The sequence below is a fragment of the Gymnogyps californianus genome, chromosome 1 (assembly GCF_018139145.2).
Source record: "Gymnogyps californianus isolate 813 chromosome 1, ASM1813914v2, whole genome shotgun sequence".
NCBI classification, from domain to species: domain Eukaryota; kingdom Metazoa; phylum Chordata; class Aves; order Accipitriformes; family Cathartidae; genus Gymnogyps; species Gymnogyps californianus.
In genome coordinates, this window is record NC_059471.1 from 108895918 (window position 1) to 108912518 (window position 16601).

The following is a 16601-nucleotide window of genomic DNA, read 5'->3' on the forward strand; positions in this document are numbered from 1 at the left end:
AGCTATGTAGACATGACTCAGCTGTGCCCTGGAGGCTACACAGCGGTTTAAGTTATGAATTGTGCGTGAGTAGAGTTTTTCAGCTGAGGCATAGCCTCTTACGCACATGGCTTTTGGATCTGATTTGCAACTCTCCTTGAATCTCTACCAAATATAAGCTGTGAAATGCCCTGCTCCTTTGAAACTGAGGATATTATTTCTTAATCAGTGTTTTAACACTCACTAAAGAATATGCACAACTGAGCTGAAAATTTCAGGAATGTGCATACAAGTGAAAATAGACAGAATGTCATAAGGAAACTAACCACAGTTACAGTCCATTTAAGGGAGCTGGATGACTTTCCCCTGTTCATCTTCACTGATGCCTGGTATGTCCAAGCAATTCATTCAGTTACCATTAGTTTAGCAGTTTCAGCTCATAACCTTACAGAAATACAATTCTGGCTGGAGGACAAATTGTTGCTCCATGACTCTTATGTTACATTTTCAGTCTTAAAATATTCCATCCAAAAACTCAGAGCTTTTCTAAATTTATATATTTAGGTTACTTAGCAGACTTTGCAAAACCAGTGGAATGAGTGGCAATAAGCTGTATGCATGTTTGGGATACCTGCCAATTTTTCTACCTCTTTGATTTTTCATTTATGTCCCATCCCTAGAGCAACTTCATACAGTCATATAAAAGCTAAAAGTGTCTAGATTTTCAGAAGTGCTTCAGAGGTTCACAATGAGATTTACAGCCAATTCATAATTCGTGCTACAAGTGCTCTTGCACACAACAGAGTTGCTGCCCTTTAAACAACTTGGTTTGTTTTTTCGTCTTGATTATTGTTCCCTTTAGTACTTCTGATTTTAGAATATGTTAGTGGTTTTAAAATGTAGGATACAAGAGTGAATTTTAATAGTCTTTTCCTGCATTAGACAGAATTCAGTAAAATCTCAGATTCTCCGCAGAGATTCAGGCAACTGAATGCCTTCATTTTTTTGGTTTTATTGATTAAAATTATCTTGAAAGGTTTCTTTCTGGCTCTGCAGTGCAGCGCAGTAACAAAAGGCATTGCAAAAGTACAGTTAGAAATTTCAGTGAAAGGGTCTCTAGAGAAATGTGAACGTCTGAACAGCATCTATTAATAATGGCTGGCATTGCTGAAAAGCAGCCATGTCGCACATAAGTGTAAGGAAAGGGAGACTGGAAGCTGATTCCAGGAGGTGTTTCTCTCTGCAGACTCTCTTTGCAGTTATTGTGTGTCTAGGCTAACATTTTGTGGTTACCTACCTCACAGCATCACTACAGTACTGAGAGAGATTAATCATATGTAAGCCAGGAAGTAATGTACTGCCCTTGACAGAGAAAGGTCCTGCCAAGTGAAATATGTGGGCTTGATCTGACCAGTTTGGGGAGCTTCTCCCTGCAATTCAAGGATAACAGGATTAAGCCCTCCTAATGTGCCCTGTATGCAACATAAGTAAATAGAAATGGACAGCAAGATGCATGTTGGGGAAGCAGTGAAAGTGGTTCCTACAAAAGATGTCTCCTGTCTCATTAGGAGGACAGCTGAGGCTTTTCTGAGGGCTCCAGGAGGAGGCAGAAATGTAATGACTTCTGTGACCCTGCCCACCTTTGACCACAGCTGCCTCCTCACTACAACAAGGAAGCACTGGGAGGTTCTTCAGGGAAATAGACCAGACCCACCTATCTTCCTGCTCATTCCTGAGACACTAAGCACTGACTATTCCTAGGCTGTGGATGAGCAGCCTAAGGACTTTTGCCTGAATCTTTCTGTCCTGTTTCAAGTTACTCATTGTCTCTTCAGAGATAAAAAGAAACAAGTAAAAGGAAACAAGAAGAACAGAAATAAATTGTTGACAAGAGCAAACTTTTGTCATTAATTTTATTAGAACAGTGTGCTATATCTCTTTTTATTACTGCCAGTGCTATAATCTCCTTTTTAGTCAGGATGTGTCTTGCTAACCACTTGTTAACAGTACCACTTTTTTGCACACTTCATTAATAACAAGCTGGGCACTCTCCTTCTCACACTGATTTTATTCTTCTCAATGGGAAATGGTTGTGAATATTAGCCCATTGGTAAGGACAGGAAACACATGAATTAAAATGGACAGAAAAAGTACTTCTATACCAATACCCAGCACTAAAGCTGTAGCCTATTCTGATAAAAAAGTTATATAGAATAGTAACTCTCTTTTTCATGGACATTTTTCTCTACATATTTAAAATCTTATGTGTTTGTTTTCCTCTCAAAGGCCATGAAGATTGCAAAAGGGAATATGTTTCTATTCCAGCTCATGCATTAGATGTATCATCGTTAGTGAAGTTCATTCTGCACAGTGTTTATTAACAGTGCATGCCTGAGCCTGACTGAAACAAAGCTTAATTTTTATGTTGTGTTTGCTACAGTGGTAGTCAGAAAGAATTTTACACTTATAAAATGAACAGACAAGGAGCCCTGATTTATCATTTTATATATCGTTTCCCAGAGGAGGACTACGCTCAGTAAAATTTCCATTTAATTCTCAATATGATTGATTAGTCATAATTTGGATAGACATTATAGGTATGATTTCATTTCTGATGTTAATGAAAAGCTCTATCTAATTTCTGATTATCTGCCTCAAAGTGATGAACTTGTCCTTACCTCTCCAGATAATCATGTATGGTACTGATTTTATCCTTATTTGAAAGCTCTATGATGCTTTCTGAAAAACTGAAGAAAAACCATCATCAGAGAGATTCCTAATGTAATGTTCAAGAGATGCAGCAAAAGCTTCAACAGTGCTTCAATGTCTGCTGAAACAAAATAACTCTACATGAATTAACATTTCCAATCTTGCTGAGGCTTAAAAATACATTTTTTTTAAATAACTGATTTTTAAACTGAAGAACATGTGTAGAATGGAACAGCAGCACCAAGGAAACAAAGCTAATAAAAGCTTTTTGAAAAAATATATGATGATGGATGACATTTACCTCAGATGAATGAATTCAATAGCTGGCAGGAAACTTGGGATATCCACTTATCTCTTTGAGTACTTAGTAATATATAAGGCGAGGAACTAGGAAGCTCATAAAAGTAGAGATAGCAATAGTCAACCGTATCCTTTCTTGCTTTTATTCACGATATCAATTTTTTTTCTGGTAGTGCAAACACAGTTTCCTGATTTAAAGTAGCTGTAGATAAGAACTGTTAAGGCAAGATCCTGTTTCCTTACAAATGTATAAAATAAAATGAAAGAAAGAGAGTTGGATTAGTTGAATCCAACCGTTGAATTTGAATTATTTGGATTGGTTTGGACTAGTTTGGATTAGTTGGATTGTCTCTAATTTAAAAGTGAATTATCTGTACTGCTTTTCTTCTCATATAGCACTTTGAGATCAAATAGTCACAGAAATTAGAAGTGGGAGTAAGTTGGTAGTGTGTTTTACTTTGTCTTCACATTGTTGCTTACAAAGCATTTCCAAGGTAAGCCATGTAAACCAATATCTAAGGTCGCCCTCATTTTGGCTCTGATTCTATTTTTCAAATGTCATTTTGACAAATGTTCTTCATTATATCTTTACAGCTGCAGTTTGTGATGGAAAATTTATGTTGACTGATTCCTCTGGGTTTTTTCACTCTATGAATTATCCAAAACCGTATAATGCAAATACCTTTTGCCAATGGATTATATTGTAAGCCATTTTCCAATAATTTTCTACCTAACATTTTTTTGATTATGAGGTGATATTGTTTCCTGCACATCAGCCTTACGCTATTTATATTCTCAAATACCCCACCATGCAAAATATGTAAGAGCATTTTCTCCTTTGTATTTATGTAGCTTTTCTTTAAAAACTTACATGCTTAAAACCCATAACTATATCAATAATTTTCCCACTTACAAAAATTCTTAGGTATGATTTTGAGAAACCTTGTGTATTATATGCACGCACAGGAAAAATAATTGCAAGATATTTGTTTCAAAGTATTACAGTAAATACTAGTCTTTAGGTAACGGTTTTATATGATATAACTGTTACTAACAGATGGAATTTTCAAGAATTCCCTTGTCATTTACGGGTACACATTTCATCTGGGAGTTAACAGCACCTGTGCTCCTAAGCCATTTAGGAATATGTCTTAAAAGCACATGAGTATCATTTGACGTAATAGCACCAAATGCCTTTCAAGCCCTAGGCACAAGAAGTGGAATTTGTTTAATCAAGAATACATATCTACAGGGAGGGACAGCTATTTGACTTTGACACTCTAGGTCCACTTCATAGGCCAGGGAGAAAAAAAGATAGCCGTAGTATGTGATAAATCTCATCCTAAAGTACACATCTAAAATAAGTTAGATGATTGCAGGCTGGAAGCTCCTAAAAATCCCTACAATGACTGCCAGTTCAGAAGTTATTGCTTTGAAAGGCAGTAATTCTTATTATGGCTTTGTAATAATGGCCATTCTTTGATTCTGAGAAGTATTAATTTGGTAGAAGAGTTTCAAAGGAGATTAAGGAAATGCTTTTAAAATTGGATAAGATTTGGAGTTCTTATTCCCAAGGCTCCTTCGAGAGTGCTAGCCTTTGAGTTTGTTCAAGACTTTCGTCTTCACCTTGACACTTCAGGAAAAAGTCATGGTTTTCCTTCTGTTTAGTACATTTGTTCTTTCTCATCTTCAGCAATGCTATTCACCAATAATTACTGGCTACACCTGCTTTTAAAATATAGGTGTGTCACAGGAAAAGCACAAGATTGTATCCTTCAGAATATAAGCAACAATGACTTGTTCCTCAGTTCATTTTGTCGCAGAATTTGAGCACAATAAATAATCATGGCTCAAGTGCACTACTTCCTTCTAAGCTGTTAATTTTGCTTCAAATGCTGCTATAGCTGCAAGAAGCATTGTATTAGGTAGATGTCTATACTAGGTATGTAGCTAACAAAAGTTTAATTTTGGAAAGAATCATGAGTAATTGCAAATAATATAGTACAGGTGCTGCAGATTTGTGTAATTACAGATTGATCAATGACAAAACCAGCCATCTGAGGGTTTTTTCCAGTTATCTGCTTTAAAAAAATCTGGCAACACGGACAGTGAAGGCCTGAAAAATTCAATGTGGTACTCAAATTTTGCCTCCCTTTCAAACAGAATTGTTTCTATGAGGGAACCTTTTGCATTTTCCAGTAACCAATGAGAGATATTTTGTCCTATTATTTTCATTATCCCTATACAAATGTGTTAAAAGTTACCCTATAATACATCCAAGATTTGATTTCTTTTCTGCCTTTCTTTGTCTAGAAAGATTTCCCCATTACCTTTAGGAAAAGCTTTCACATTTTCACCCCATTTAACTCCTCCCCAAATGAAGATGTAATTTCCTTTCCTTTTAAAAATAAGAGCAGTAGGCTCAATATTTCCCTGAAAGATTAGCTTCCTGAAAGATTACCTTTCAACTATATGCTTTACTCTTTTCAAACCAAGGATATTTTTTTCCTATGGAGAAATATATAACAAACAAACAAAAAAGGCAAATGCAAAAATTCAAATATTTACTTCACACTTCTCTACTAATCGGTACTGATAAGCACCAGCAGATTGCTGTTGAAAAGCTATCTTCATTCGGTCTCTCAATTCCAGAAAACAACAAATAGTGGTACAGGAAGCTAAGCTGATTGCAATAGTAGAGTTTTAGAATTTGGACTACCATATATGTTTAGTGGAAAGGTAATGAGAGAACTACTTAAATATAGATTACTGAAAGAACATAACTGCAGCAAAATAAAACCCAGCATTTTTTACACTTTAGTTAAAGTGACTTTTGTTATTAAACGGACTGGGTGATGGTTAGGTTTGATAACATGTTCCCAAACAGTGGGTCTGAGATCCTCAAATCTTCATGCAAATCCTGTTTTTGTCATAAGAGACATTATTTTGGACTTTCAGGAGACAGATTTTGATATCTTGCTTTTCATATTGATACCATGATACCATTCCTCTGACTTTAGGAAGTCTACCTGAGCAGTGAGATGTTATCTGTTAGTAACATGTATTAAAAAGTAATTGTAAATTAATGAGATGCAGAGAAAAAAAAAAACACAAAAAACTGTTCAGCTGAATAGCACATTCTAGAGTTTAGAAGATTCAGTTCCTAAAATATACTTAACTCCAGTGAGTAAAGGAGTACTTGTACTGTTACAAAAGGTTTATGCCCTGTTCCTTTGGTAATTTTACAAACTGGAAGTTAGGCAAATAGGTCATCTTGATTAATAATGTTGATTAATGTAATTTCACATTGTTTCTGAACTTAACATCATTCAAGCACGCAATGAATTTACTACAGTCAAAAAAAGATTACTAGAACATGACTTTCAGCTTTGAGGTTTATTTTTCTTTTTTTATCTTAGAGTGCCTCAAGGGTTATCCATTAAACTGAACTTCACTTCTTTTGATACACAACAATATGCAGACAATTTAAATATTTTTGAAGGTATAGGACAAAACAAGATTTTAAGAGGTAAGGTTATCCTTCAGCTAATATTACTTCTCCATTACTAAAATTTAAGTGGTAAAATAAGCATTTTGAAGTGAAAAAAATTGCATGCGTATGTTTAAGTGGAAGAATGCATCTGCGTAAAGTTACCTTGTTAGACAATTGATCTTGATATACATATCTGCTCTTACGAAGTGAACAGAGAAATGTTTCTCCAATATATTAAGAAATCTCTACTTTTTTTTAAGATCTTATTTGAACAATCTTGATAACTTGACCAGAGCCATGGTATTGTGGGGTCCATGTTTCATTGGAAATATGTTGTCAGAAGATTCTGCAACATCATACAGAGTAACATAAAATGAAAGAATCTAAACTGAAACTGTTGGGAGAAGTACTATGATACTCCCTGAAATTCATTACAAGCATGGCATTGCTTTCCTCAGACCTTGAAATATTGATGATACCTTATCTCGGTCTTTATATTCTATTCCGGAAAAATGGGATTTCGCCCATGTTTCACAAGACTCAGTCTATCCAGCTGAATTCCATCAGAGTTGGAATACATATACTTGAAAATAAATATGTAGAGATAAGTCAGAAAAATATATTATTATTTATCCTTATTTTTGGAAGCAGGGAGAGAATGGGAATGAGAAATAGTAAAAGACTCATAAAATAAAGAATGGAGAAATTCTAGCCTTTCAGTACTGCTTTGAATTTGACCCCCCCTTTGGAATTTCAATTTAGATGTGAGAGATTGCTTCAATAATATTCTCTGCAGCAACCATTAACTTGCATGGTTTTAAGGACTGCTGTGGGGATGACCAGTGATACCACAAAGATATAAAGACAATGTTAAAGACTGTCCATCAGTGGACTGCCTAAAACTTTGCAGTTTGAGGGGCAGATTTCCAGGTATTGGAAATACCAAATGTAGAGGAAAGAGGGACTACAAGACATTTCTAGATTAAAACTCTCCACTTAAGTAAGTAAAAGAACTTGAGAAGGAGGAAGGAAAATAACGCACATATAATTAAAAGTATGAAAGATGATGCCCATTGTCTTTCCTTAATAATTTGGCACTGTTTCAAATATATAGTGTTACAAGTAGGTAAATGGCTCCTCCTCAGAAAAGCAAAGTCTCTCTATCTGTGCAAAATTGGGGAAGGCCTTGAGAAGAGAAAGAGCAGAGGCAAAAACTGTCACAGAACAGTGAGGAATTCAGGATTTTCTTTATCCTGAATATGGTCACTAGTCTAATAGTTGTTGCCTGGCATCATATCAGCTTTAGATGGAGAAGCAACTATTTTACTGTATGATGGCTTGTATCAATCCTGTCATTTCACACATATGGAATTTATATGAGTGAATTTAAATTAATTTAGAATTTAAAATCAAAATTTAGATACATTGTACCATAGAATCATAGAACTGCCCAGGTTGGAAGGGACCTTGAAAGATCCTCTGGTCCAACCTTTCATGGAAAAGGGAGCCTAGATGAGATTATCCAGCACCCTGTCCAGTTGCTTCTTGGAACATTGCAATTTTTCCTGTGCTATATGCTTTCATGCATACATCACAAAATGAAATTCCTATGTAATTTCACAGTTTCCTTACTCTTTGAATATCTAAGTGCATGTGCTAATTATTAAACTGTGAGAGTAAGTATATATAACAAAAATATGTAATCAATACTGTGATTCTAGAGTTTCAGAGTGCATATCTGTAAATTTTGAGAACATTTACAGCATAGTAAGCATGGATATGAAAATTATAGTGCTGAATATGTGTACTATAAGAGACGTTTCTCCACTAGCTGATATCCATATTGATGGATATGAGAGATGGGATATGCAGAATACTTATATGGCAGCCAAACAACTAAATGCCTTCAGGGTTTTGAAGCTATTGTAGGCAGGATCACAGTACAAGAGGGAAAGCATTCTTTAAGAATCAAAAAGCTAATCCACTGTATTTTTGTGACAGCACTGGGGATTTTAATGCGCATGGGATTGTTTTCTCTCTGACTATATTATTCTTTATTTGTTCTCAGCTTCCCTTTCAGGGACTAATCCTGAGACAATTTACATTTTTTCTCATGAGGCTACAGCACAGTTTGTATCTGATTATTCTGAAAATTACAATGGCTTTAACGCAACGTACACTACATTTAATGCAAATGAACTAAGCAGTAAGTGTTCTTTTTTTGTGTGTTTGTTATCCCAAAAGTTTGGTGAAACTATATTTTCAGTTTGACAAAATGGAGATGAAAAGGGAAGCAGTATTTTCTGGCCTCAGTCCACTAACTAGATCCACTTTGAGAAATTTCATACTATTTTAAAGGTCAAATCACTGATTTCAGTAAGACTGTCCACAGGTTTACAGGCCTGTATCTAGCAGTAGGGTGATGCCTTACAAAGTTGATCTGTTTAAATAAGAGTAAAACTCTGGCCATATCTCCATCAGATTCCCTTCAGCCAGTTTGTTCACTAATGAGCACTGTTGAATCACTGACACTAATCATTATTCTGTGATTGCCTGACAGTACCTGCTCTCCAGAGTTTCTAATGTCCTAACTCATTGCCACAAGTAGTAGTCCCAAATGGTAAAACTAACATTCAGGAAAATACCTGCTTCAGTAAATAGGCATTGGAAAAAGTCCAGATGCAGTAAATCTACAGTGGCAACAAAATTCAGCAATATGACTCATGCATTGGTGTTCTTTAGTAGTTGGAAAAAAAATTAGATGCAGATTGGACAGGTGAAGGCTTCTTCAGCTGCTAAATTTTGAGCAGGATGTGAATAGGGGATGTGACTGGGAAGGGATATGCTGCAGGAAGCATCCAGAGTGCCAGCAAACTCTTGCCATGTGGAAGCCCGTGCTGGGGGCTGACCTGCACTTCAAGACACCATGAAAAGACACTGAGCAAAATATCATGGGAAGAAAAGTGATGAGGATGTTGCAGCAAATATATGTGAGCAAAGAAGGAGCAAAGGAGGAGGACAAGGAAAGGGGCATCCCTTGTGCATGGAGCACAGCACTTATCTTCTGAGCATTCAGCTCTGGCGGTGAGCCCGTTCAGCTGGAGCAATCCAGGCCTCGGCAAAGAAAAAAGAGCAGGGTTAGCCCTTAGTGTTAGCTATGCAAGGGGTCCTCTCTCATTCCCCCACCACATTACTGGGGAAGAATCAAAAAAGAAGGTTGGTGAATGAGTGCAAGAGAATGTAGGGCCACCTTCAGCAATAGTGTTTTGTTAACAAGTACAAATGACACATCTATTTGAGTAATTATGTTGCATTGCATAGAAAAGGAAATTGAGTCACCGTGGGCACCAGTTTTCAAACATACTTAAAAATTTACATTGTTTGCCACTCATTCTTATGTAATTCTGAGGAAATACTTAACATCTCTGTCATTTTTATTTACTAGAGGTTCTTATTCACAGATTATGAGAAAGTCAATTGCACTTTTGAAGATGGCTTTTGTTACTGGATACAAGATTTAGATAGTGACTCACACTGGGAGAGAGTTCAGGGTCCTACCTTTCCCTTTACGAGTGGTCCTGATTTTGATCACACAGTTGGCAACATCTCGGGTAAGATCAAATACAAGTTGCTTGCAGATTAAAGAAAAAACTTGATTTAGCTTATGTTATACCACTGTACAATGGATTCTTCATAGTGGTATTATTGGGATGTAATTTTATTCTGCCATAAAAATGAGTCAGGACAACCAGACAAAATGTTTTATGCTACTGATTGACATCTTGTGGAAATATACCAAAACTGAAAGAAGAAATAAAGGAATATATAAAGTGATTAAAGTATGAGGTATTGAAAAGTTTCAATGCTATTAATATGCCAAAGTGCCTTATCTGAGAAAGGAATTTCTATTATGCAACAGTGTTATAGGTCAAATAACTGCATGTTTACCTTAAGGAAAAAACAAATTATAGTTACATTATAGGGAAATAACTTCTTTTTTGTCCCTATCTACTGGTGACATCCTCATGGTTGTCACAGAATAATTTCGATTTAACATGAAGTTGACCTGCAGGGTACATAGGGCACTTGTGTCCCCAGTTAGAATCGCACACCAAACACACTAATTTTCAACACGTGCAAAACACAAAACCACTCCAGCAACTGCTATAGCAAAACAATTTAATTGGAAGAGTGCTCATGTCAAATGTGGGCTTTAATTAAAGAGACAGTACTGATAGGAATCAGATTTTGAATGTGTATCATGAATGTTTTTATCAGAATTAGACTCCGAAAGGTTTTTTTCTGCTTCAACAGGAAAACCAAACAATCTCTTTCTCAGCTGATTCATCAGTCCAGCTAAAACTAATTAACATAATTTGGATTTTGCAATAGTTATATGTATTCTATGCAAGACTTATACAGAACTTATTCAGTGACAAATGACTGGAAAAATTGCAAATTATTCTGGAAGAAGTTACTCCCAGGAAAAGAAAAATATTATTCAGCGCATTATTGGATAGAAATTATTCACCTCTCTCTGAGTAAATGCACACTTTCTAAACAATCTTCAGTACACTTTTATTTTCCCATTTGACTCCTAGAATACAAATCAGATGAAAGAATGTAAAATTTGTTTAGTAAAACACTTGACAATGATTTCTAGCTGTCTTGAAAATGCTAATTTATTTTAGGTGCTCTCTGTTTCACTGTGCTAGATCTAAGCTGACATATGTAATGTTGCTATATGTAATGTTGCTATTATATTGAATATTCAAATTTCTATGACCTGCATTTGAAGTAAAAATGTGAGCTACATCGTTAATATCTAGCTATTACATATATTCAGTGAGACAGTGTATTTTTGTTTTGTTCCTTTTAAAAAGCAAAGGACAATACATACTCAACAATTGATTCTGAATGCTCAGAGAATTGATGAAACAAAGACAGAAAACTGTCACTTTGACTATATGAAGACCTCTTCTGAAAAAGAACGCTATGCTCATTTTCTTAAAGCTAGACACCATGTATATTTTAATACATGCTAAGTCAACACAGGAAATGAAAGGCCTGATTCAGATTTCAGAGTAATTTTCACATACCTTAACATCCCACATGAAAAAGCTAGCTAATCTAGAAGTATAAATAACAGAATATAGTACATATAATTTAAATTATGTAATTATATTTGTATTTATTTGTAGATTCTATGAATATAGTATTTGCATATATATGTATTAGATAGATGGATAGATAGATAGAATAAAATCTAGGATTACAGACATGATTTCAATAAAGCAAGAATTTTATTTTAGGACTTTTAACTCTGCCTAATTTTGCTTTTCTTATGATAAATCACAATGCTTCTGTAGCCTGGCCTCGCGTTATATTTCCATATGGCAGCAGGAAGTCCAAATTCCCAGCTGCAAGGAATTAACTCAAAAAGCTAAAACTCATTTTCTCCAAATAATGTATTTTTCTTGTTCATAATGCTTCACCTAGCTATAAAATATTCGTGTAGTCATTCTCTCACCCCCCTCAACACGCAACCCATATTTCCCATTATTATGTGGATTAAAATTATAAAAATGTCAGGAAGTTCTTCTGCAAAATCACAAGCAATGTCAAAACAGGAAGACATTTTTATAAACTAAGTAGAAATCGCTCAGGTGAATCACTGCCTTCACTAAACAAAAGGCAGATCTCCCACTGACTTCAAAAGGAATAGTTTCCTATTTCATGTCTAGTTCTGAGGAGTGTCCAACGAGCTTAAAAGCTCATTTTAATATGTCATTGACTGATGAATATAACTTGGGATAATCATTTGCATTTATTGTGTTAGGAATCTTCCAAGTCGTGCAACACTATCTGTGCTTGACAATAATGATATTATTTTTAATGTAAAAACTCTCATTTAAAAAAAAAAAAAACAAACAGTAATTTTGTACTGACTAAAATGTGCTCATTATCTTGCAGGATTTTATATTTCAACACCCATAGGACTTGGATTCGGAGAAGAGAGAGTCCGAATTCTGAGTTTGCCTTTGGTCTCTTCAGATTCATCTTGTCTAAGCTTTTGGTATTCTTACGTAATTCCTAAACATATACTTTGTTTAAGAACAAAACCAAATAGCTTTCTTTCATATATAGTATTAAACCAAGTCAGTGTGCCAGCAATACAAGCCTGCTTCTGTTTGGATTTCCATTATCAGTCTCAACTCCAGGCCTTTGACTCCTTTATAGGTTTGATTCTTGCAGTTAGCTTTAATGTATTTTCTTTTTCACCCTGCATCCAATATTCATTTCTATACGGAAATGATACTAAGAATCCCTGAAATGTTTTTTGTCATGAAGCTTATCCAGGCCTCTGCAGAAAATATAGCAAAGTACCAAGTAAAACTTCTAGGTGTAATCTAAACATACAATTCATTTTATTTTCATGCTCACTGCAAATTAGTCCTAATTCCATAAAACTGTTTATAAAATAAAAAGCTTGATATTTTTTCATGAAATTTCTCTTTGTTCTAATACCAAATTGCTCTTCCCCCTCTAGGTATTTCATGTACGGTACTAATGTTTACCGTTTAAGAGTTAGCATAAGTAATAAGCATGGTTTGGAAAAGATCATTTTCCAGAAAGAAGGAAACTATGGAAACCACTGGAATTATGGACAAGTAACTTTAAACGAAACATCTGATTTCAAGGTTTGTTAAACTGCTGGTTCTTTTTAAAATTTATTTTGGCTAAACTGATATCAGAGTTTTCTGCCAAATGAACCCAATGATCCACAGCTCCGAAGATAATATCTAGTACTATTTGCTAATGCATGCCATCAAATAAATGTTAGCATGCAGAAGACTGAAGTCCCCATTTGAATTGTCATTTCCCCCCCTTCCCTACTCTGGAATTTAAAGTATTATTATTGCAGAAAACCGAAAACCTTAACATTGTCATGGGACAATCAATGTTATCATGAAAGAGAGCTTTCCACAAAACAAGGGTGTTCAAAGCCTATGAAAATCTGATGTGGAGTTTAAAATTTCGACAGTGAGTGTGATATGAAGCACTTAGCCATAAGAAGATTTAAATTAAAAAACTTCAGATTCTGAAGCAGTATTTTCACTAATTAATTACAGAATAATTCACTGAAAGTGTGTTCCAGATGGAAATGTATTTGGCGCCTCATGGTTAACAACCGACCTGACTTATCTGTAAACAAAAGGAAGAGACTTATGCTAGACAATTCCTTCAGCAACTCTCTATTGAAAACAATTTCTTTTTATTGGTATTTCGGATGGCTTGTCCTGCTATAGTAGTTTTGACTGATGCAAAAGCACTGCCAGAAAGATGCATTTACTATCTATCTGAGGAAGTAAATGCATCTGTGACCTGGACGCATCAGATTTTCAGCAAATGTGTATTTTATGATCTCAGGAAGAGTGCTATACCTAGATGTATTTCACCAGCACAAATTCCTTGGTAGCAGGATGACTTTAAATATGTGGATATTAAAGCACAATAACAAGCAAATGAGATGATTAATTTCAATTTTTCGTGGAGATATGCCATTAAATCAGGAGAAGCTTGGACTGATGAAATGAGTGATACAGAATTTGTGTTTCAAAAATTACATGTATTTATATATAAAAAGTAAAGTTATTGAATAGTTCTAAATCATGTTCATCATTTATACGAAGAAGTTCCTGCATTCCTTAGAATGATACACTCAGTTTGCATAGTGTTGTTTTGTTTTGTGAGGAATCCTATCTCTGATGCCCTCCTCTGAGTGTAGCACCAGTGTACATTACAGCGGAAATGAGAGCATTCAAGAAAAAAGATAGAATGGTTCAGCATAGGAAGATGAAAAATGTTTCATTAAATTATAAATGTCTTTTTTTTTTCATGAACTTCAGGTTATTTTTGACGCCTTTAAAAAGCGTGGTCCCAGTGATATTGCCTTGGATGACATTGGCCTGACAAAGGGAAAGTGTAATGAAAGTATTTATGTAGAGCCAACTGTGATTCCAACTGTTACTACTGTCCCTTCAGTTCCTAGTAAGTAAACACTAAATTACAGTTGATTGCCTTTTCCTATTACTGTATTTGTGTATGAGTGATTCAGAATTTTCAACCTTCAGTTTTATATCTCTGATATAAATCTCTCTGCAGCATTATAAAATTATCTTCAGGACAACATACTAGGGATCAGGTTCCCTGCCCATGACCCATTGATAGCAACAGAACTGGTAGATTACCAGCTAAAGCTATCAGTACAGTATCTTCCAAAACTTGAAGAGTGGAGGATAATTAAAGAATTCAGAATTTGTCTCTAAAAGCTTTAATTAGTAAAGCTTCCAGGAAGCCACTGAAGGGGAAGGAAGAAGAAAGAGAAGGAAGATTATAACCTCTGTATTTGAAATTATAAGCAATGTAGCAGGGGAATAACAGAATGAGCAAAGTCACATAATACTATCACTAGAGGTCTCAATAGTAAAAATTCACCAAGCTCTGAGAACTCATGCACACTGAAAACTCCCATATTTAGGGGAATGAATCTGTAATAGTGCCAGAACGATTTAAGAATGGAGCACGATCTATGTGAGTGTCTAATATCCAAAATGGAGGTATTATCTGGAACAAGGCTCACAGTGAATGAGTTCTTTCCAATATGCATTTGGCTGTATTGTTATTCCTACTATATCTGATTAAATTAAAAAGGAAAAAGAAACTAATATTCGCTTTGAAAAAAATTTAAATAAGGAAACAGAAAGGACAGAAGGACAGTTAGCAGTTCTTCTGGTTTCAGAGAAAAAACAATCAAAGGACTCTTTCCACTCCCTGATCTAATGAGAGGTTTCAATATTTGCATAAATTATGGAATGTGTCAAAAGCTAAGCCTGATTTCTTCAATTTTGCCTTTGCTAACTCTACTGGTTATGGTAAGGCAGGAGTGATGAATAAGTGCTTGCTCTAGTAATAAAGGATGGGGCTTTTTTCCTGCTTGATGGTGCCTCATCTCATTTCATCTCACTGTCTTCTTGGCACCTCTTCTGAATCCCATGTTCAGTGGGAAACTGGAGGAGGGTTAGTTTTGTTTGCACATTTTTGCCATCTTCTCCAAGTCAAGTAGAAGTTAATGAAACATGAAACATCGCTACCTATAGCGCATATGCACTTCTCCAGACAGGTTGCACAGCTTGATCCAGACCCATCATATTGCAGTCTTTTAGAGGAAAGCACAGAGATTTAAGCTTCCTCAAAACATTCCAGTTTCACAGAGCTAGATAGAAGAATCTCACTGAGAAAAATATGAAAAAATACCTGTAGCCATCATTATAAATCTGGAAAATGTATATAAAACAATGAAGAAAGATTGCATATGATGTTAACCAGGTCCATGCACATTCAAAGCAAAAACTGGTAGAAATATGAATAGAGCTTGTGGAAAAAATCATTAAAATATCTGATAGGGCTTTGTAATTTATTGTGAAAGAGGCATGAACTTTTTGCAAAAAAAGAGATTTCTACAAAAGACCTATTCACAGATGGCTTCAAATCATTAAAACAGTGGGTATGTTCCAGGTCTGCCTCCTATTAGATTTACTGTCACTTACAAAGCACAGCTAGTTTCTGTCTTGACAGCATATAGTAAATAAAAATGGTCTAAAATTAAAATAATAGAAAAAGACTGTTTGCATTATATTCATGTTGAAGTACTGTGTACTCATATTGTCATTCTATCAAATCTATCACCTCTAAATCTACTGCATCAGGACAGATAAGAAAAGAAAACTTTCTAAATATAAGAGCAAAATTCAGTTTTAGAGCTCCTTCCTGAGACACAGAGAGGTAAAGTTCAACAAGATGTCTCTGTCAGCAAAATTAAATTTTAATAACACTAGTAATTTCAGTCATAATTTACCAAAGTGAGTTTTGGAATTTGATTGCAGTTTTCATTAAAGTAATACTGCAGAGAGGTGCTGATCTCTGCCACCTCCAGCCATCTTTCAGGTGCTGTGGGTAAACACACCTCACAAGCTAGCATCAGTCTAATGATTAGTGGTAGAACGACCCTGTGATAAATAGTAGCTGAGTGCTGCTGTCAAAACACCAAAGAAACGTC

General features: G+C 35.2%; 1 protein-coding gene across 1 annotated transcript in view; it reads left to right on the forward strand.

Annotated features, from left to right (window-relative positions):
• The window catches only part of TMPRSS15 (transmembrane serine protease 15), a 58745-nt gene that overhangs the window by 15608 nt on the left and 26536 nt on the right, over positions 1 to 16601 (forward strand). Inside the window, exons 10-16 of the mRNA XM_050911151.1 lie at positions 3583 to 3691; positions 6408 to 6517; positions 8550 to 8687; positions 9943 to 10092; positions 12455 to 12557; positions 13032 to 13182; positions 14392 to 14533. Coding sequence (XP_050767108.1) covers positions 3583 to 3691; positions 6408 to 6517; positions 8550 to 8687; positions 9943 to 10092; positions 12455 to 12557; positions 13032 to 13182; positions 14392 to 14533 — 903 coding nt within the window. The remainder of the gene's footprint in view (positions 1 to 3582; positions 3692 to 6407; positions 6518 to 8549; positions 8688 to 9942; positions 10093 to 12454; positions 12558 to 13031; positions 13183 to 14391; positions 14534 to 16601) is intronic.